General features: G+C 41.0%; 1 protein-coding gene across 1 annotated transcript; it reads left to right on the top strand.

Moving 5' to 3' along the window:
• The first annotated feature begins 9,182 nt into the window (after positions 1–9,182).
• On the top strand, positions 9,183–19,998 carry LOC137035879 (uncharacterized). The gene is made up of 6 exons (XM_067409651.1): positions 9,183–9,252; positions 17,310–17,398; positions 17,628–17,825; positions 17,899–18,092; positions 18,823–18,917; positions 19,218–19,998. The coding sequence occupies exons 1-6, from the start codon at positions 9,203–9,205 to the stop codon at positions 19,288–19,290; spliced, it is 699 nt and encodes a 232-aa protein (XP_067265752.1). The 5' UTR covers positions 9,183–9,202; the 3' UTR covers positions 19,291–19,998.
• Positions 19,999–21,686: the final 1,688 nt, after the last annotated feature.

Consider the following 21,686-nt stretch of genomic DNA (forward strand, 5'->3'; position numbering starts at 1 on the left):
ATGTAGATTTTAGCTTGATAAAAATTTATTTTTTCAAGAGAAGGCAGACTAGAGAATGTTGCAACTGACGTCACTGCCATTACACGATAGGCTGAGAGGTGCCGCACGTGATCAAGTTAGCCGTTACGCTTTCTCCAATGGTAAGAGATACAGGCCCTCTTATCATTCTGCAAATGGATGTCAATGGATGAGAGGCTTCACTATGCTGATTAAACAGACCCTCTTATCTCCCCATTATATACAATCTCTGATTTGACTCTGGCCGAGAATTGCCCCGAGTGCTCCCATAGACTTCCATTCAAAGAACCTTTTTCCGAACTGCAGGCACTGCAATGCAATCTCTATGGGTTCCGGGAGGGCTCGCACTAACGTGCTTTCGTCATCATACGTAACGTTAATTTGTGCACCGATTGGTGTAAATGAACATACCTCTATTAATTTTTTTTTAAGCTGTGCATAATTTACATTTCATGATTCTCCATCTGAAAATGTTACAAAGTCGAGAAAATATTTCCATTTTGCAGTCAGGAGTGACTGGCGCGTATATCTGTGACAGATCGAGTGGAAGCGAGTAAAATACATTTTGCTAAAAATATTTGTTGTTGAAAATTTTTTTTTGTTGGCGAACATAATTATGCCATATGTAGAATTTCGAAAATACAACTAAGTGTATTTGTAGCCTACTATAGCAGTAACTGTGTAAAGTGACTGTTGTAAGGTAGGCTAATAACTAATAATGTCTGTTATTTTGTTTTTATTTATTTTCATTTTTAGTTTAGTGTATTTAACTTCTGCTTTACATTTACAATGTTAGAATATAGCCTAGGCCTAATGTGATTTGACCCCTTTTTTTACACATAATATAGCATGTACTAAACGGTTACATTCATGTTTGTTTTTATAGCCTTCAATATGAACATTGTTTCTAGGACAATATTGGGCAAGATGTGAAATAACATTTTTTTTTTTTAATTAAATACAGATTTTTTTTTAGATCCCAGCCCTATGGCATGCTTTAAATACTGAATTTTCCATGTTTTAGATAAGCAGTAATGATACATTATTATATCACTTGTTAAATGGTTATTAATTACTGATAAAGTTATAATCAAGTGTATTTAAATTTGTTTCAACACTCAGATAACCAGTACAAAGGACAGAGAAAGAAATAAAAGCCAAAAATGACTCTGGAAAATGAAAGTATTGAAGGTAAGATTTTGGATTATTAAATTACTAAAGCATTATAGAGAAAACATTATTCATAACAAGACTTCATTAGATAGTTGTTGTGACTTAAGTTATACCCCTGCTCGTTCTTCATATGTTTTTGGTCTTATCTTACTTGTCGCAAAATACTAGGCTATAACATTGTATTGAAACCTAGAGTTCATAGTCCAAAACTTCACAACAAAAAATAACACTCTGTTCTTCATCTTAAAGGAAAATACTTTATAATTGACTCTGGAAAGTCATGCAATTTACGGAACCAGATTTTACATCGTCTCCATCGACAAAGGCCTGGTTTAACGGAGGTGAACACTGTGAGAGAGTGTGATGTGATTTTGGTCTTCTGCACTATTTCTTCACGGGCCGGAACTGACATTGATGCTGCATTGAAAGATCTTAATAACTGTTCAGGTAACTTCAAGATTTAAGCACCAGACAATGACTTAAGATATTAATGTATAGACCTTATTAGTAGAAATACTGTTTATACATTTATTTTATTGTATCTTTATTTGAAACAGCATCCAAACCGGCTATTTTTATGGTGCTTCATCACACATTTGAGCCAGAGAAAGTCATACCAGACAGCAGCAGATATGTGAACAGGATGGATACACTCACTGTGGACTGTCTGTTCAATGAAGATCAGGGTTTGTTGATATGCAACAGGAATGATGAGGCGCTGACCAAAATTGCTCAACCGTTTAAGCTTCAGGTTACTAACAACAACAACAACAACAGTAATAGTCAATTATAATGTAGGAGAAAAGTGGGCACAACTGTCACTTTACAGTAAAATTCATCAGAGAACACTTTTTCCCAAACTTACTTGAGCAATGAATACTGTACACTCTGAAAAGGCTACTGTACAAAAAAAATCCATAAAAATAGAGCACAATGTACTGTATTAATTTGAAGTAATTTTCCTTATATATTGTTTAATTTCTTTCTTTCTTTCTTTCTTTCTTTTTACAGTGTACAGTATCCATTGAAAGATTGAACGTTACAGACAATATCAGGATAAACCCTTAATTTTTGATGGCCTTGCATTGAAAAGGGACCACTCAAACTAATATTGTCATTCTCATGTAATCAAAATAGCCAGCACTTTTCTGCAACATTATTAATTGATAATTCAACAAAGTTGTCTGATGGCAGAGATTGAACTGACATTTATGGATTAAAAATTTGTGAAGAAATTTATTGAATATTATTGTATGTTCTGAATGTTCATAACATTTTATCTAATAATAATATATGCTTTTTTCCCTTTAGGAACAATGGAAATGGAATATGAATGTTACCGTTGCCGTTACCGTTACCGTCACCATCACCATCACCATCATTATCTTGATTTACTTTTTCTCCTCTCAATGAGTATGATGACTGTATTTATATTTGGGATGCACTATCCCAATACAACTATTTAATATAGACCTGTTTGGTTAATATTTTTGTCTATGTACTTCTTTAAAACTATTTCTCTTAAAATGAAATGATAGATTGAAAGATTAAGATGAAGAAAGAGATGCTTAATAAGTAATTTAAGTTTTATCAGATGAGAATATTTGGATAAACTGGTCATCTTTTCATTTTAATTAACAATTAACTGAATTCAAGTTCTGCATTTTTTCCACAGATAAGATAGCATGGAACACAAACAAATGAAGAGAAAGATCCATTTAATCAGTAACTGTGGATTTTTTAAATGACAGGAGCAATTGCTACTCATTATCATAGTGTAATTAACAACATTAAATATGATGCATGCAAATACATATTTGTTATCGTTTAGCATGAACATGAACATTAAGCTTGAGAAGTTCAGTGTTAAGATTGAATTGGATTACTTGCATTGTACTTAGGGGTTTTAAACTACAACATAACAGTATATAATGTTTTTGTTGGGGCTTAAATTCTTAGTGCAACAAACCCAGTTGTATTATGTTCATGTCATTTTATTATTTGTGGTCTTTAATTTATCATTATTTGTATTATTTTTGTATGTTTGAACTTGTATATAATTTGAATTATGTTAAATGTAATAGGGTGTAGTTGAGGACTTTAATTTTGACAGTGTTAATTTTGCTTAATGAGATAATTAAGCAATTAAAAAGGCTGTGACTGAAGTCAGTTGTTGTTCTTGTGTTTCTCTTTTCTTCAGTGATTCTGATTGTGGTGTTATTGCATTCTGGATTGGTTAACAAATCAAAGAGTGACCATTAGTTCCACAAATACAGATGCAGGCTCCCACTAATAAATTATTGCCCTACCATCACCAATAAATAAATTACTTTTAGAGAACAAAATTGTTTACAAGAAAACAAATTTCTTCATTGATCTAGTCACTTGATTTTGCTCTCAGAATGCACCAGACTTATGCGTGTAAATTTAAAATATACAAAATTTTCCTCCAGGGGGTCATGCCCCTGGACCCCCTAGAGGAACCAATGTCCGCCCACCACAGGAAATACTGTAATATATATATATATATATATATATATATATATATATATATATATATATATATATATATTAAAAGGATTTCTATATTTTATCCACTCAATAGTCTACAATATAATAGCCATATAAACGTAGCATTATAGTGGGATATTCAGTGATATTGGTTGTGCAATATCGACTTTTGTGATTGGCCAATACCGGCAGACTGGAGCCAATGGAAATGCAAAGAGGCGTTGACAGTGAGTCAAGAAATGATGATGAGAAGAATTATTATTAATATTCACTAAAGTTCATTAAATCTATTCTGTTGTTAGTGTGGTCTTTAAACTTATGAACTGTGTATGGACTGACAAAGGTGATACATGAGGAAGCAATTTGACAACAATGCAGTAAATATTTTAGGTGCATCAAAAAGTGTGCTCGTTAAGATACCAGCAGACAAATTAATCCAGCACAAATTAGTGCATAAAAGGTCACCAAAATGAAGTATTTGAACCTCATTATTAAATACAAAAGGAGGAGAAAAACTGCAAAAAGGTCCACTTTTTGAAAAAAAGAACCCCCCTTTCAACAGGCTGGCTACGGACCTGGTTAGTTAAAGGGGGGGTTGCATGCGATTTCACTTTTTTTACTTTAGTTAGTGTGTAATGCTGCTGCTTCAGCATAAACAGTATCTGCAAAGTTACAGCGCTGAAAGTTCAATGCACACGGAGATATTGTCTTTTAAAGTTATGGCATGTTATTGCCTACAAAAACGGGTGGTTTGGACTACAAGAGCTTCTTCCCGGGTTGGTGACATCATAAACCCTTGCTATTAACATAAACACTGCCCCCGGGAACACGCAACAAAGTGGGCGAGGCCATGTGGCGCAGCATAATGAAAGCGGAAGAGTTGTTTACACCGAACGCGAGCTGTGCGATGCGACAAAAGATATAGAACCCATTATTATCTGTGATATTTTCTACACTGGATGCACGGCTAAAGACAGCTTCCTGAATCTACACGAGTTTAATGCTGGATTTACACAAAGACTTTTACTGAAAGATGAAGCAGTTCCCACTTTAAAAGCAGAAGCTGCTGTTTATCAGCCCCAAACTGTAAGTACGTTTTATTGTTTGTCTTTTAAACGTAATGTTATAGTTCTGTTGCTATCTTTAATGCATCTAGGACGTATACAAAGAGCAACTCGTTTAGTGCAACAAACACCAACAAACTTCTATGTTCATAGACAAACAGTTGTTCATGCTATAAATTAAACGCTACCTTTACAAAAATGCGACTACTCAGGCATGTATTTACTACAGGAAAGCTTTAATCAGGATAAAACTGTATATTGAAAGCTAACAAACAGCAGTGACAGCTTATCTAAACACTTTGACACAAATACTAAATGAAATACCATTCATAAACGTCCTTTAAAAGCCGCGATTGCAGAGGTTCTACTTTCATCTGGGTCTGATTCGGCTCAATTTGATACAGCAATGTAGGCGCTATTATTTACTTTCCACCTAAGCGCGTAACTACGAATGGTAAGGGGCGTCGCGTTTCCGGGCGCTTCAGCGAATCACGACAGACTGGGCCAGTAACCAACCTGCTGACCAATCTGAGCACATTGCGTGTGTCGGAAGGAGTGGCTTCATAGAAGCAGGAAGTCAAACGAGCCGTTCATATGACAGTGGAAACAGAGGTGTAGAATTAAGATAAAATATATGAAAAATACAGCATTTAAAAAAAAACGAAGCATTAAGACATGTTAAACTGTGCCCCCAAAACACAATCAAGCCTAGAAAAAAAACATGTAACCCCCCCTTTAATACATCTTCAATCTCCCCTCGAAGCTCCGACAGTCCTCAGACAAGCTGTCAATCAACTTCGAATCATGACGACACGCCCCATTTTTATAGCATAAAATTGCTAGCTAAAATCTAAATCATCACAAAAACGAACAATTGAATATATATCAGTGTGATAACAACTACCTTAAATGACCAAAACCATCTTTCAGAAAGTTTTATTTGAAGCAGAATTTATTTTTAAGTTTTCACTGAAGTCTCATTCGACTGCATTGAGAGGGCGGGGTTTATGACCTGTACTGCATCCAGCCTCCAGGGGGCGATCAAAGAGCCCGTGGCTTCACTTTTCAGAACGTATGAGACACAGACCCGGTTTGAACCATAGACTGTAAAAAAAGATGGACGACGCAACGCTGCTTCCTTCCATTGTAATGAACTGAAGTCAAAATGGCCGACCGAATGGGCGCTGACATGTTACGCAATACGTCAAAAAAAAAAAAAGTTTGGAGCCTGGGCATGCGCAGAAGGAACCGTCAGTGGAGCCGGAGGCGGAGCCGCGGTATCAAGCTTCCGCCCAAACGCACTCGCAATCAACCACGCCCCCTGAACTTCTTACTCGTTTTTTTTATTGCCGGTTCACATTGAACTTCTCTTTTGCTTGCTGAAATAAGGTAAGTTAAATACAAATACAACAACTAACGACTTAAATTTAAAGACATAATAATATACTATATTAAAACTGACGTTGGCTATTTTTTAAATGATTTAAAATGAACAAGTCTTTCACGATGTGTTGGACACTATGGTTGGACAGCAAAAACGATCTTTAGTTAATGCAGTCTGTCAAAGTTATCATCATACAGTTTATGGCGACCACATGCATTTTTTTTCTCATATAAAATAAATATATTTTGAATGGATTGTTGTTTCATTTTTGTTATCTTCATTTTAGGATTAACGTTGAACAAAATGACCTCACATTTCACAACCACCACAGAGTTAATATAGGCCAGTTTTGTTAGCAAAAGTAGATATGCAAGTACACATAGCAAAAAAAGATGTCTTAGTATCAACAGGATACTTGCATATCACATATCTGCCACTATATAAAACAAAATCCTTAGCAATTTCTACAATAAGCTTTTTAAACACTGCAGCTGTACTACAGGCTATTTGTTTTATTATCTATTATTTATTATATTTTTATTTTCATCTTTCCTTTTTTCATTAGGTTTAAACGATGGCTTGAAATTACATCTGGCAAAGAGGAATTTACATTTATTTTAATGTTTATTAATAAAGCCAAAAATGTATTAATATACATTGTTCATTTTCAAATAAATGATTAGTGATAACTATAATACATTGGGATAGGTCAAAACATATCGTAATTTATGTATTTTAAATATATAAATTATACACAATTAAAATATGCACAAAATAATATTCTGTTTCTAGAGCAATAATAATTTTGAAACAGCTAATTCAGTAACGTTAGATAAACTCAATAATATGCCACTAGAAACAACTCAATGGTCATCCTGCCATTTTAAATAAAATTAAACTAACGGTAACGTTACAGGAGATCGGTTTGCTGTAAGTGCTCTATAATTAATTAGAGTAGGCTATCATTAGTTTTGTCCTGCTAATCATTATTTTTATACCCATAAAAATAATTAGTAACTGCCAGATAACGATCACCTGCTTTTTTTCTGTCATGGCTAACGTTAAGCATGTTATCTTAGCTAATATCATTTATTAATTAGCTTATAAAGCCCACATTTAACGTTACCGGAAAAAACTGAGTGATCCGTCAGATCCTGTAGGTCGGTTAGTACAGTTTACTGCTGAACAACTCATTTTGTCGTTGTAAAAATAACACAGAAAGCGAAAATTAAAAGTTAGTGATATATCTTCAATCTCCCCTCGAAGCTCCGACAGTTAAGAGAAGCTGTCAATCAAAACTGTCAATCAAACCGACACGCCCCGTTTCTATATCATCAAATTGCTAGCTAAAATCAAACTTATCACAAAAAAAAAAACACAATTGAATATATATCAGCGTGATAACAACTACCTTAAATGACCAAAACCATCTTTCTGAAATTTTGTATTGGAGAGTAATTAATTTTTTTTTTTTTTTTGACAAGCGCCATTCGTTTGCATTGAGAGGGCGGGGCGGGGTTTATGACTTGTACTGCATCCAGCCTCCAGGGGGCGATGAAAGAGCCCGTGGGCCGTGGCTTCACTTTTCAGAACGTATGAGACACACCCGGTTTGAACGCAGCTAGAGAGCAGGCAGAGGTTGAATGAACAGCACTTTTGTGACATTTGAATTCTCCGCTGTAATGCGATCTCACGCGAACATATTTTCCATTTGTGCTGGTAGATTACAGCAAAACAATCCACATGCACATAAACCTCTGCTCTGGTCGCGTCGCAGGAAAACACATTGTGTTGTAGCACTGAGGAAACGAACACCAACGATATGTCTCTGAATGACAACAGACCGAGGCGAGAGAAGTGATTCCTTATGCATAATACCAAAATTATAATCTTATGCATACTACAGCGCAGTGATTGGATTAAAGGAGCTTTATGTCATGAATATATGTCGAGAAACAGTCTACGTCACCATGTTCGACCATGTCCATACATATTTGGCCGAAAACACACGATGACGTCAGATTTTGTGACGTTGCTCCGACTTAGCTTTTCAAACAGGAAGTCAGAAATCGCTCTGAAAAATGCAAAAATAACTATTTTTCACTTATGAATAACATTAATGAGTACCTTTAGTGTTTTCAATGATGTGCAGCCTATACATATCTGTTACCATCTCAAAAAAAAGTGTTTTGGGGTTTCATAACACTTTAAACCCTTCATTTCCTTGGTTCATTGTCTAGTATTTTTTTAAATGTATTTTGTGTGTGTGTGTGTGTGTGTGTGTGTGCGCGCGCGCACGTGTGTTATTCGTGGTTGTATTACTTTCACGTGGTTTGCATAATATTCTGAGTTTACGTTTCACATTCATTTTGAGGAATACTGAAACTACTTTTTGTAAATGAGATGAGTAAATGCATGATGACATTTAGTCAGGACTACAATAAGCATCATGTTTATGCAGCGCACACAACACCTCTGCATCTCACTCCTGATTTCTCTCAACATGGGGACAGGAGACGTGTCAGTAAATGAATGGGAAAACAAAGTAACTTGTGTTAATTATTTTAAAAAGTAATTCTTATATTTAGTTGTAAATTTAAAAGCAACGTGATACTTTAAATAAGTAATCTGATTACATAACTAACATTACATTACAATGCATTACCCCGACAATGCAAATCAGACTAATATAAAGTATCTTTGTTGTAACTTCGTATACAAATTCAAATCTGCTGATTGTAAACAACTGCATTGTCAATTCCAGAAATCATCTGTTTTCCATGTTAGTTTGAAAGGATAGACTGTTATATTTACGCACATTTGTAATGTGATCAAAATGTGGACAATGCAATTATGTTTCATATGAAAGTGTGTTACTGTGTAAATGAAAGTGTCTGTGTTTTTTATATATATATTTTTTAGTTAAAATCAATGTAAAAATACATGCAGTCAGCTTGCGGTAGGCCTATACTTGGCCTATAACTTCTTCTTCCTTTCTTTTTTTTTTTTTTAACCATGGGACAACCCTCTGATCATTTTCACAAATAGAGCAATGAAAGTGAAACTAGACTTTCACTCTGCCAGAGACAGCGAGCAGGAACAGTAAGTAGACCCGATGCAGTCTGCAACCAGACATAACTGTAACAATATTTGTATGTGTTTGTCTTTTATATGCGTATAGGAGTGTGAGAGTGTGTTTATCGTTCGAGAAGCATAAACATAGTGCTAGGTTAAATGATTGAATACGTGTTAACTCAGACGTCATATTAAAGCTATTGAGAGCTGGAAGCTTTGACAACTGTTAACGAGTAACATTCGTCTTATTACAAGATTTTGAAAATGTTATTTCTTTGTAAAATACATGATTTCATGTTACACGTGCAGCAAACATATTCGGTAGTGTTTATTTTTGAATGAAAATGAAAAAAGCGATAAAGGTATTTGGTTATTTTAGCTGACATACATAGGTTAGTAAAGAGCAGCACTCTCACTGATGATGTTGATATCATGGTCATGGATACACTGATGATAGAAACAATATGATCACACGTATGACTTATTTGACACAGGGGCTGTTTCGTCTTTACGGATTTCTCACCCACAGAGTAACTGTTAGGCTGTTTGTTTTGCCTCTGGATATAGTCAGTGTCGAGTCACGCTCTGTGGAGTTTTTGGGCGATTTCAACGGGGGGCAAGTCTGCAACGTTTATAAAAGCGTAACGGCTAAAGCTAACGCTCCGCCCCCTGCGGTACGCAGAATGAGACCAGAGGCTGTTTTATGAATGGATGTCAATTCTTTGGATACCAGCTCATATGGGGGTGGCAGGAAATGAAGAGGCGGATAGTTTATCCAAACAGGCCATAAAATTTCCAGAAGTTGATATAAGAAATAGGAGGAAGGAAGTGTTAATTTCAAGAATGCGCATCGGCCATTGTTTACTAAATCAAAGTATGTTCAGGATTGGGAAACACCAGACTGGGTATTGTGACAAATGTAGTTCGGAAAATATGAAAACAGTAGAACATGTATTATTAAAATGTGAGGCTTATGCAAGAGAAAGATTTAAATTATTTCATTATTAGGTATTGGCCCAAAGCAATTTAAAATATATGAAGAAGTATTTAATTTCTTAAAAGATACTCATTTAATTTAATTTAACAGGATTTAGGTCACTACTACCATAATGTTATCCACACTCCAATCCAGTAGGTGGCGGGAATGCACCATTTTAGTTTGGTTTGCCAACTGCCATTAAACTTGAAAAGAAGAAGAAGAAGAATGGATGTCAATGGATGAGAGGCTTCTGATTAAACAGCTTTTGTGGGGAAATAGCTAATCATTTAATTAATCAACAGTTTGCCAATCTTCAGCATGTTTTACACTAAACAATACTTTCGTTGGGAACTATATGTAGATTTTAGCTTGATAAAAATGTATTTTTTCAAGAGAAGGCGGACTAGGGAATGTTGTGACTGATGTCACTGCCATTACATGATAGGCTGAGAGGTGCTGCATGTGATCAAGTTAACCGTTACGCTTTCTCCAATGGTAAGAGATACAGGCCCTCTCATCTCTCTGATTTCGCTCTGGCCAAGAATTGCCCCGAGTGTTCCCATAGACTTCCATTCAAATAACTTTTTTTTTAAACTGCAGGCACTGCAATGCAATCTCTATGGGTTCCGAAAAAGCCAAACAGATGGAGTTTAATAGAGCGCAATAATTCTGAGTAAAATACATTTTGCTAAAAATATTTGTTGTTGAAAATTTGTTTTTGTTGGCGAACATAATTATGCCATATGTAGAATTTTGAACCTACCACTAAGTGTATTCATATGATAGCAGTAACTGTGTTGTGACTGTTGTAGGGAAATCAAAATAGCCTAATAATTAGTCTGTTATTTTGTTTTTATTTATTTTCATTTTTAGTTTAGTGTATTTAACTTCTGCTTTAAAAAACATTTACATTCACAATTTTAGAATATATAGGCGTAATGTTATTGGACCCCTTTTTTTACACATAATATAGCATGTACTACACGGTTACATTCATGTTCCCTTTCGATACTTCACTCGTACTGCGTATGGGGAAAGGTCTCCCTTTTTCCCCGCTGCTGAAGCCTTTTTCAATAACGCAGTGTAACTGCACCGTCATTGGTTCACTCATAGACAAGTTGTTGAACCAATGACGGCGCGGCATAGCTGCGCGGCCTATGGCGACAAAGCGCGCGAATATTCCCGCCGAAATGGGCGGGGTTAAGGGCTATATAAGCAGGCGTTTCGCCATAGGATTTCAGTGTTTTCTCCTTCAGCGACGACCTCATCATCTCCTCGCTGATCTCCGCCTGAAGCCGAGAAGCTCGCCGCCTTCCTGACTGCTCTCTCCGCCGTCTGAAGAGGCTCCCGCAGCGGACTCGCCTGGACTCGCTGGACTGAGGACAGCGCCGGCGCCCTCTCCGACTGCAGCGTCAGCGCCGTCGCCGAGTCGCCGCCTCCCGCTTCCCGCTCCCGGCCGCTTCCTGTGTGTCCCCTGCCGCCATCCGGCGCGCCGTCTTGAGAGCTTCACCGCGGCTTAACGCCGCTCTAAAAGAGCGTATTTCAGCGGTTTTCACCGCTTCTAGAGCTTCCGCGGCCCTCGCCGCTCTAAAAGAGCCACCCAAGTGCCGTTTTCACGGCAACGGCGTCTTCTCAGATGCCCCGCCACTCGTGTGGCATGTGCAGGGCCCCCCTGCACGACGGTGATGGTCACAGCGAGTGCGTCGCTTGCCTGGGCAAGCCCCATGCAGACGGCGCGCTCGCTGGGGACTCATGCCCGCACTGCGAGTGCATGAGTCTCAGTTCCCTGCGCTCGCGGGTCGCCTTCTTCACAGAGGGTGATCTCGCCGCTCGCGCCCTCCCGTCTCCTTCCTCCCGCGAGCCGGCTAGGAAGAGACAGCGGGGCAGAGCGACCCAGCGCCAGGAGATAGGCGAGCTCACGCCGGCCCAGCTCCCGTGTGCCTCGCCCTCTCCTCCGAGGGAACCCTCTCCCGTCCTGTTCTCTCGGCCTGAGCAGCGTCCCTCTGCGGAAGCGAGTGACCTCGTCTCATTCGGTGGAACAGACGACGAGCAGGACGACTCCATGTCTCTTGCGGCTTCCGAAGCAGAAGTGTGGGCTGGCGAATCGGACGATCCCGCCCCCCCGCCTCCCTTGGAGCCCATTGAACATGGCAAGGGCATGGATGCCGAGCTCTTCCGCATCCTATCCAGAGCCGTAGAAGAGCTGGACCTCGACTGGGCCCCACCTGAGGAGCCGTCGCGCAGTCGCCTTGACGAGTGGTTCCTGCCTGGCCGCCGCCAAGCCCCTCGCCAGCGAGCAGCGCCCTTTTTTCCCGAGGTCCACGAGGAGCTGACGAAGTCGTGGCGCGCTCCGTACTCCGCCCGCCTTCATACCACGCACCGCTCCGCCCTCACTGCCGTCGACGGCGCCGAGGAAAAGGGATACGAGCACCTGCCACCCCTTGACGAAGCAGTGGCTGCTCACCTCTGCCCTCCCGCGGCTGTGGGATGGAAAGCTAAGAGGTCACTCCCTTCCAAGCCCTGCCGGACTACTTCCACCTTAGCTGGTCGAGCTTACACTTCGGCAGGACAGGCCGCTTCTGCGCTACACTCCATGGCCATATTCCAAGTCTTCCAGGCCAAACTCCTCCGCTCTCTGGACGAGTCTGGGATTGACGCGCCGGCTTTCAAGGACCTTCGCAGCGCTACTGACCTTGCCCTACGAGCCACGAAGGCTACGGCTCAGGCCATCAGCCGTTCCATGGCCAGCCTGGTAGTGTTGGAGCGCCACCTGTGGCTTAACTTGACGGAGATCAAGGACAATGACAAGACGGCCTTCTTAGACGCCCCGGTCTCTCCCTCTGGTCTCTTCGGCCCTGCAGTGGATGGCTTCACTGAACGCTTCACAGCGGCACAGAAATCGTCTCAGGCCATGAGACATTTCCTGCCCAAGCGCTCCAGCTCTGCTTCCAGCCGCCCCAGGACTGCATCGGCTCAGCAGCACAAGCCCGCTCCACCTGCAGCACCGCAGTCAGCGCCACCTAAGGAGCAACGCCAGCGCTCGCGCTCTGCCAAGCGCCATCCCTTCCCGAGACGCCAGGGACCCCGGCCCAAGATTGTGCTGGACCCGGTGCCTCCGAAGTCATCCTGATCTGCCAGGAAGGAAGAGGATGGGGAATCGTCCCGTCGCGACCGGACCACCCCAAAAGCTCCCACGAACATTTTCCCCTCCGCCTCGTTTAAATCCGGGTGTGGGAAACATGTTTCAAGTGACAACTGGGCCCACAACTGTTGCGCCCACTCCAAACGCCGTTTTCACGGCGAACAAATTTTTATATCATCTAAAAGAGAGCAAATTTCCTCTTCCGCTACTCTCGGTGTACAACCCCCTCAGCGGCGGTCTGTCACACGATATCATTCAACCCCTTGCCACTCGGGCCGAGGCTTGGCAGGCCATCCCCGATGTGTCAGATTGGGTCATGGGGATCGTAACTCAGGGTTACTCGCTCCAGTTTGCACGCCGGCCCCCTCGCTTCGGCGGGGTGCTTCAAACTTTGGTCAATCCGGACGACGCCCATGTCCTCCGAGCCGAAGTCATGACGTTGCTAAGAAAAGGAGCTGTGGAAATAGTTCCCCCCGCGGAAAGCGAGTCAGGCTTCTACAGCCGCTATTTTCTGGTCCCCAAGAAAGATGGTGGTCTCAGACCCATCCTGGATCTCAGACTTTTGAATCATTCCCTCATGAGATGGAAGTTCAAAATGCTGACACTGAAACAGATCCTCGCGCACATCTGCCCCGAGGACTGGTTCTGCTCGCTGGACCTGAAGGATGCGTATTTTCACATCCAGATAGCCCCTCGTCACAGACGATTCTTGAGATTCGCATACGAGGGAGTGGCATACCAATATACGGTCCTGCCCTTCGGGCTGTCTCTGGCTCCTCGCACTTTCACCAAGTGCATGGACGCGGCACTTTCCCCTCTCAGACAGGCGGGAATCCGAGTCCTGAATTATCTCGACGACTGGCTCATTCTAGCCCGTTCGCGAGTCGAGCTGGAACACCACAGATCCGTGCTCCTCAGCCATTTACAATGCCTGGGTCTCAGGGTCAACGCAACCAAGAGCTTGCTGTGCCCCACTCAACGAATATCGTTTCTGGGAGCAGTTTTCGACTCAGTCCATATGACGGCAGTAGTCTCGCCAGAGCGCGCTCTGACGATTCAGCAGCTCACAGCCTCAGTCAAGAACAGAGCCTGCCTCCCTCTGAAGTTTTTCAGAGGCTGCTAGGGCTAATGGCTTCCGCCTCTCCGGTACTACAGCTCGGCCTTCTTCGGATGCGGCCTCTTCAGTACTGGTTGAAGTTCCGGGTTCCTCCCAGCGCTTGGCGGCACGGCCGCCTTCGCCTCAAGGTCAATCAGGCCTGTCTTCTAGCCCTGAAACCTTGGACGAACCCTGTATGGTTCAAGCGCGGAGTGCCCTTATAGGCGGTCTCACGAAGGACGGTGCTAGCAACAGACGCCTCCAACTCGGGTTGGGGCGCTGTGTGCGACGGCAGACCGGCCTTCGGCTCATGGAGCCAAGAGGAAAGCCTTCTGCACATCAACTGTCTAGAGATGCTAGCAGTGATGAAGGCCCTTCAGTTCTTTCAGGCTCATTTGACAGGGCGTCACGTTCTAGTCCAATCGGACAGTATGACAGTGGTGTCATATTTAAACCACCAGGGCGGTCTCTCGTCCAGCCGCTTATGCGCTCTGGCGAAACGTCTACTGGAATGGGCTCTTCCGAGGCTTCAGTCGCTCAGAGCGACTCATGTTCCTGGCAGGAACAATCTGGGTGCAGATATGCTGTCACGGAGCAACGTCCCCTCCGACGAGTGGACGCTCCATCCCCAGGTTGTCCTCAGGATTTGGGAGCTCTTCGGGAAGGCAAAGATAGACCTCTTCGCCTCAGAAGACAACTCTCATTGCCCAACATTTTTCTCGAAGGAGGTCGACGCTCTGGCCCATTCATGGCCCAGCACGCTCCTTTACGCTTTTCCTCCGATCGCCCTGATCCCTCAGGTCATCAGGCGCATCAGAGAAGACCAACACAGAGTCCTTCTAGTGGCCCCGCTCTGGAGGAACCAGATTTGGTCCTCGGAGCTGTTCAAGCTCTCTCTGAGAGCCCCGTGGCCGATCCCCTGAGACGGGACCTCCTCTCTCAGGCGAACAGGGCAATCTGGCACCCACAGCCGGAGCTCTGGGCTCTGCACCTCTGGTCCCTCGATGGGAGCCTACTAACCTCCCCAGGGACGTCCTAAATACCATTTCTCAGGCTAGAGCGCCGTCCACGAGACGCCTCTACGACCAGAAATGGTCGGTCTTTGCTGACTGGTGTTCGTCACGCAACATAGACCCAATGGAGAGTGACGTATCTTCTATACTGTCTTTCCTCCAAGAACGCTTGGAAATGGGGCGCACCCCTTCCACGCTCAAGGTTTACGTAGCAGCCATTGCAGCGTTCCATGCTCCTATTGCTGGCCAATCAGTGGGACGAAACGGACTTGTCATCCGTTTCCTGAGGGGCGCTAGGCGATTGAATCCTCCTCGCCCCCTCACCGTTCCCTCCTGGGACCTGTCTTTGGTCCTCAGGGCCTTAAAAGGAGCCCCATTTGAACCAATGGGCTCAGTCGACCTCAGGCCATTGACGCTAAAAACCGCCTTGCTGTTAGCACTGGCCTCGGTTAAGCGTGTTGGCGATTTGCAGGCCCTCTCTGTGAGCCCTGCATGCCTCGAATTCGGGCCTGGAGACTCTAAGGTCGTTCTGAAACCCAGGCATGGCTACGTCCCTAAGGTGCTCTCAACGCCGTTTAGAGCTCAGGTCATCTCGCTCTCTGCTCTGCCCCCTTCGACGGAAGAGCAAGGGCTGGAGTTACTCTGCCCTGTCAGGGCATTGAGGACCTACATAGAGCGATCGCAGTCTTTCAGACAGTCAGATCAGCTCTTTGTCTGTTTTGGAGGCCGCACCAAAGGATCTCCGGTCTCAAAACAGCGCATTTCTCGTTGGATAGTGGACGCTATTACGCTGTGCTACTCCTCACTGGGAGCCAAATGCCCCATAGGAGTCAGAGCCCACTCCACTAGAGGGATGGCCTCCTCATGGGCTTGGTCCAACGGAGTTTCCATCCAAGACATCTGTGTGGCGGCCGGCTGGTCTTCGCCGTCCACCTTTGTCAGGTTTTACCATCTCGATGTCCCGACCTTACAGGCTCGAGTCCTTTCAGTGTGATTAGCGGCCTCAGATGAGCTCCGCCTCACGCTATCATGGAAATAAATTTCCTCTAAGTGTAACGCAAGGGTTCGGTAAGGGCTTGCCCTCTCGCTTGTCTTTTTGGCCCCCTCTCAGGTGTCCAAGCTTCAAGCTATATCGTTCCCAGCCGTGGCACGGCGTGGTTGAATTCGTTCCCCATACGCAGTACGAGTGAAGTATCGAAAGGGAACGTACTCGGTTACTAACGTAACCTCGGTTCCCTGAGATACGGAACGAGTACTGCGATACTTGCCGTGCCACGAGGCTGCGGCTCAGGGTCGTCGCTTCAGTCGAATGACACTGAAATCCTATGGCGAAACGCCTGCTTATATAGCCCTTAACCCCGCCCATTTCGGCGGGAATATTCGCGCGCTTTGTCGCCATAGGCCGCGCAGCTATGCCGCGCCGTCATTGGTTCAACAACTTGTCTATGAGTGAACCAATGACGGTGCAGTTACACTGCGTTATTGAAAAAGGCTTCAGCAGCGGGGAAAAAGGGAGACCTTTCCCCATACGCAGTACTCGTTCCGTATCTCAGGGAACCGAGGTTACGTTAGTAACCGAGTACGTTTGTTTTTATAGCCTTCAATATGAACATTGTTTCTAGGACAATATTGGGCAGGATGTGAAATAACATTTTTTTTTTTAATTAAATACAGATTTTTTTTAGATCCCAGCCCTATGGCATGCTTTAAATACTGAATTTTCCATGTTTCAGATAAGCAGTAATTATACATTATTATATCACTTGTTAAATGGTTATTTAACAATTAGCCTATTAATTCCTGCATTTCTAAATTTTATTATCACCCATAAAGTAATAATAAAATTTGTTTCAGCGTAACTACACAACACTCAGATAACCAGTACAAAAGACAGAGAAAGAAAGAAAAGCCAAAAATGACGCTGGAAAATGAAAGTATTGAAGGTAAGATTTTGGATTATTAAATTACTAAAACATTATAGAGAAAACATTATTCATAAGATAAGATTCATAAGATAGTTGTTGTGACTTAAGTTATACCCCTGCTCGTTCTTCATATGTTTTTGGTCTTCTCTTACTTGTCACAAAATAGGCTATAACCTTGTATTGAAACCTAAAGTTCATAGTCCAAAACTACGCAACAAAAAATAACACTTTGTTTTTCATCTTAAAGGAAAATACTTTATAATTGAGACTGGAAATTCATGCGATTTACGGAACCAGATTTTACATCGTCTCCATCGACAAAGGCCTGGTTTAAAGGAGGTGCACACTGTGAGAGAGTGTGATGTGATTTTGGTCTTCTGCACCATTTCTTCACGGGTCGGAACTGACATTGATGCTGCATTGAAAGATCTTAATAACCGTTCAGGTAACTTCAAGATTTAAGACATATAGATATTACTGTTTACACATTTATCTTATTGTATTTTTATTTGAAACAGCATCCAAACCAGCTATTTTTATGGCGCTTCATCACACATTTGAGCCAGAGAAAGTCATACCAGACAGCAGCAGATATGTGAACAGGATGAAAACACTCACTGTGGACTGTCTGTTCAATGAAGATCAGGGTTTGTTGAACTGCAGCAAGAATGATGAGGCGCTGACCAAAATTGCTCAACCGTTTAAGCTTCAGGTTTATCTCTCTGAGTTTATTTTTAATTAATTTGTGTGTGAAAACTAATTATGCAGACATTGATTACTAACAACATCAACAACAATAATAGTGAATTGTAATGTAGAAGAAAAGTGGGCACAACTGTCACTCTACAGTAAAATACATCAGAGAACACTTTTTCCCCAAACTTACTTGAGCAATGAATACTGTACACTCTGAATAGGCTACTGTAAAAAACTTTTAATTTAATTTAATGTATTTAATTTTTACAGGTGTTTTACCTGTATTTTGAACTTTGTTGTGTTATGTTTTGTTAATGGAAATGTCCGTAAAATTACTGTATAATGTCCTGGTAATTTTCTGCCAGTACATTATCCTTCTTTCTTTCTTTCTTTCTTTCTTTCTTTCTTTCTTTCTTTCTTTCTTTCTTTCTTTCTTTCTTTCTTTTTACAGTGTACAGTATCCATTCAAAGACTGAACGTTACAGACAATATCAGGATAAACCCTTAATTTTTGATGGCCTTGCATTGAAAAGGGACCACTCAAACTAATATTGTCATTCTCATGTAATCAAAATAGCCAGCACTTTTCTGCAACATTATTAATTGATAATTCAACAAAGTTGTCTGATGGCAGAGATTGAACTGACATTTTTGGATTTAAAATTTGTGAAGAAATTTCTTGAATATTATTGTATGTTCTGAATGTTCATAACATATCTAATAATAATATGCTGTTTTCCCTTTAGGAACAATGTAAATGGAATATGAATGTTACCGTTGCCGTTACCGTCACCATTGCCATCATTATCTTGATTGCCATTGGCCTTTCTCTGTGGTACAGGTGAGAAACTTTCAACAAGCATGAGTAGATGATGACTATTTTTATTTGGGATGCACTATCCCAATACAAATATTTAATATAGACCTGTTTAGTTCATATTTTTGTCTATGTACTTCTTTAAAATTATTTCTCTTAAAATTAAATGACAGATTGAAAGATTAAGATGAAGAAAGAGATGCTTAATAAATCGGAATTAAATTTAAGGGCTGGTGAGTATCAGATGAGAATATTTGGATAAACGGGTTGTCCTTACATTTTAATTAACAATTAACTGAATTCAAGTTCTGCATTTTTCCACAGAAGAGATGGCATGGAACACCAACAAATGAAGAGAAAGATCCATTTAATCAGTAACTGTGGATTTTTTAAATGACAGGAGCAATTGCTATTAATTATCATAATGTAATTAACAACATTAAATTATAATAAGCTCTAAAATGTGTTCATCCTATTTGATTAGATGCATGCAAATACATATTTGTTATCGTTTAGCATGAACGTGAACATTAAGCTTGAGAAGTTCAATGTTAAGATTGAACTGGATTACTTACATTGTACTTGTAAGGGGTATCAAACTATAACATAACGGTATATAATATTTTTGTTGGGGCTTAAATTCTTAGTGCGACGAACCCAGATGTATTATGTTTATGTTGTTTTATTATTTGTGGTCATTAAGATATTTTATCATTATTTGTATTATTTTTGTATGTTTGAACTTATTAATTATGTTAAATGTAATAGGGTGTGGTTGAGGACTTTAATTTTGACAGTGTGTTCACTGAGTGATGTGTATATGACCTGTATACCTATGCTCACACTAAGCAATTAATCCTTTAATTAGTTCTACGTACCTGTTTCTGTTCAGTTGATTACTCTCCTATGTATTTAAGCCCTCTGTTTCCTTTGTTTCCTTGTCCAGTATTGTTTATGTTAAGTGTGGTTATGTCCTGAGCTTTTTCCATGTGATTCTCCTATGTGTTCCTAATGGAATTTACCATTACCATTGTTATCCTTTGTGATGGTGCACTTACTATAGCCTACACAGTACCTGACATGATGAAATAAAATGAGTCTTGACTGTGAATGTGTTAGTCTTATTTATTTGCTCAGAATGAATTCTACAAAATCTGAACAGTCATGAATCAGTTCTGTTCATCAAATCGTGGACCGATTTCCATTAAGTTCTTAAGTCTCTCTGTTCCTTGTTTCAAGTGTTTAGTTTCTTTCTCCTTGATATTTCCCGGTGGCCTGATGGTCATTCTGGCCTGCTGTGCAGTCATCTTGTTGTGTGATGATATGTAGCTACAAATGTATTGATGGACCTCTCAGAATTTATGAATCAGGCAATCGGGGTGTGAATTTTACACCACCACACGGCCCAACATCAGTGACAATCATGCAAAAAAAAAGGAGCATAAACACAAAGCAGGAGCAGAAAGGGAGCGGATAAAAAAAAAAAAAAAAAAAAAAACGGTTAATAATTTTTTCATCTTTACAAGAATTAAGAGTGAGGAGGGATTAAAAGATGGGTAGAAGAGCAATGATGCTTATGCTCTCCAGATCAGCTTTCAGTTTACCAACCATCTCCATAAACTGTCATCTGTACACTGACAAGAACTAAGCAGTTTTTCTCTAAATATGTAATGTACTCATACACACTCTCAAGTTCCTTCTTGTTACCATAAATAGACTTTAAAATTCAATTTGTCACCTCCTTTTTCTGGACTTTTGGGGCTATGAACATTAAATTATATTAGAGTGTAGAAACCCAGATAGCAAAATTACTGTGGCCCAGATCCGGCTCAAACTTGATACTTTCATTGGCCCCCATACATGGTATGGTGGCACTTGGGCAGTCTGTTCCTGTTTGCCAGATCTGGGCCACAAGCAGCTCACAGTATAACCACATGTTAGCCAAGAACAAGCAGATAAACCAAACCAATTTTTTGGCATAGATCTAAATTAGTCATAAAGTTCTGCATCTTAGCCAGAAGTGGCCCACATCTTTTTAATGATATTTGGGCCCCATTTACAATCTCCAATGTGAGCCATATTAAGCTGAAGTGGCATTATTACCTGAAGTGGCCCATAGCTATGAAAGTTAAATGTGATTACACCTAATATTAAGTTACATCAATATGCCAGTAGGTGGCAACAAATTACTTACTGTCTTTAGGAGTAAATCATTGAATCTTTCCATTGGTTTTGACTTCTTTTGGAACCATTTTTGTTACTGAAGCAAAAATATACTGTCACGACCAGTCCCAGTCTAGGGGTTGGATGGATCGTGACAATAAAATCAAAATAATAAGGGACTTTTACACATCGGCAATTCCTCCTCTCCTGTCCCAGCTCACAATAACCACAACGTTTTTTAAATCGAAATTCTTTTCTTTATTCTCTTTCAAAAAATAAAAAATCAAAGATTAACAGAAGCATTTATTCGGAAGGGGGACTGGGCCAAAACAACAAACAAAAGGAGAACTACTTAAGGGTTTAGAAGAATACTAACTTACCTGACAAATAAAATAAATAAAAATACAACAAACTACCCTAGCTCCCCAACTAAACAAAAACAGGAGAAAACAAAATTGCACAAATTAAAAGGTGGCGCTCCCCCCGACCTACAGCTTCAAAGATAACAAAGAAACAAGCGTCATAATCAGAAGTGGAATTAAATAGGCTAAATAATGAGATGAAGCAATTCTCACTGAGTACTGTTTGGAATCTACGTCACACAATTAGGAGAAAGCAATTCTCACGCAT

This window comes from Chanodichthys erythropterus, chromosome 14 (genome assembly GCF_024489055.1).
Source record: "Chanodichthys erythropterus isolate Z2021 chromosome 14, ASM2448905v1, whole genome shotgun sequence".
Lineage (NCBI taxonomy): Eukaryota > Metazoa > Chordata > Actinopteri > Cypriniformes > Xenocyprididae > Chanodichthys > Chanodichthys erythropterus.

What these genes read in the sequence shown, in the direction of transcription:
- LOC137035879 (XM_067409651.1), top strand. Translation starts at nt 9,203, where the DNA reads ATGAAAGTGAAACTAGACTTTCACTCTGCCAGAGACAGCGAGCAGGAA. An exon ending in AGAGACAGCGAGCAGGAACA is followed by an intron (nt 9,253 to 17,309) that starts GTAAGTAGACCC and finishes AATTTGTTTCAG; the next exon opens with CGTAACTACACAACACTCAG. An exon ending in GGAAAATGAAAGTATTGAAG is followed by an intron (nt 17,399 to 17,627) that starts GTAAGATTTTGG and finishes TTCATCTTAAAG; the next exon opens with GAAAATACTTTATAATTGAG.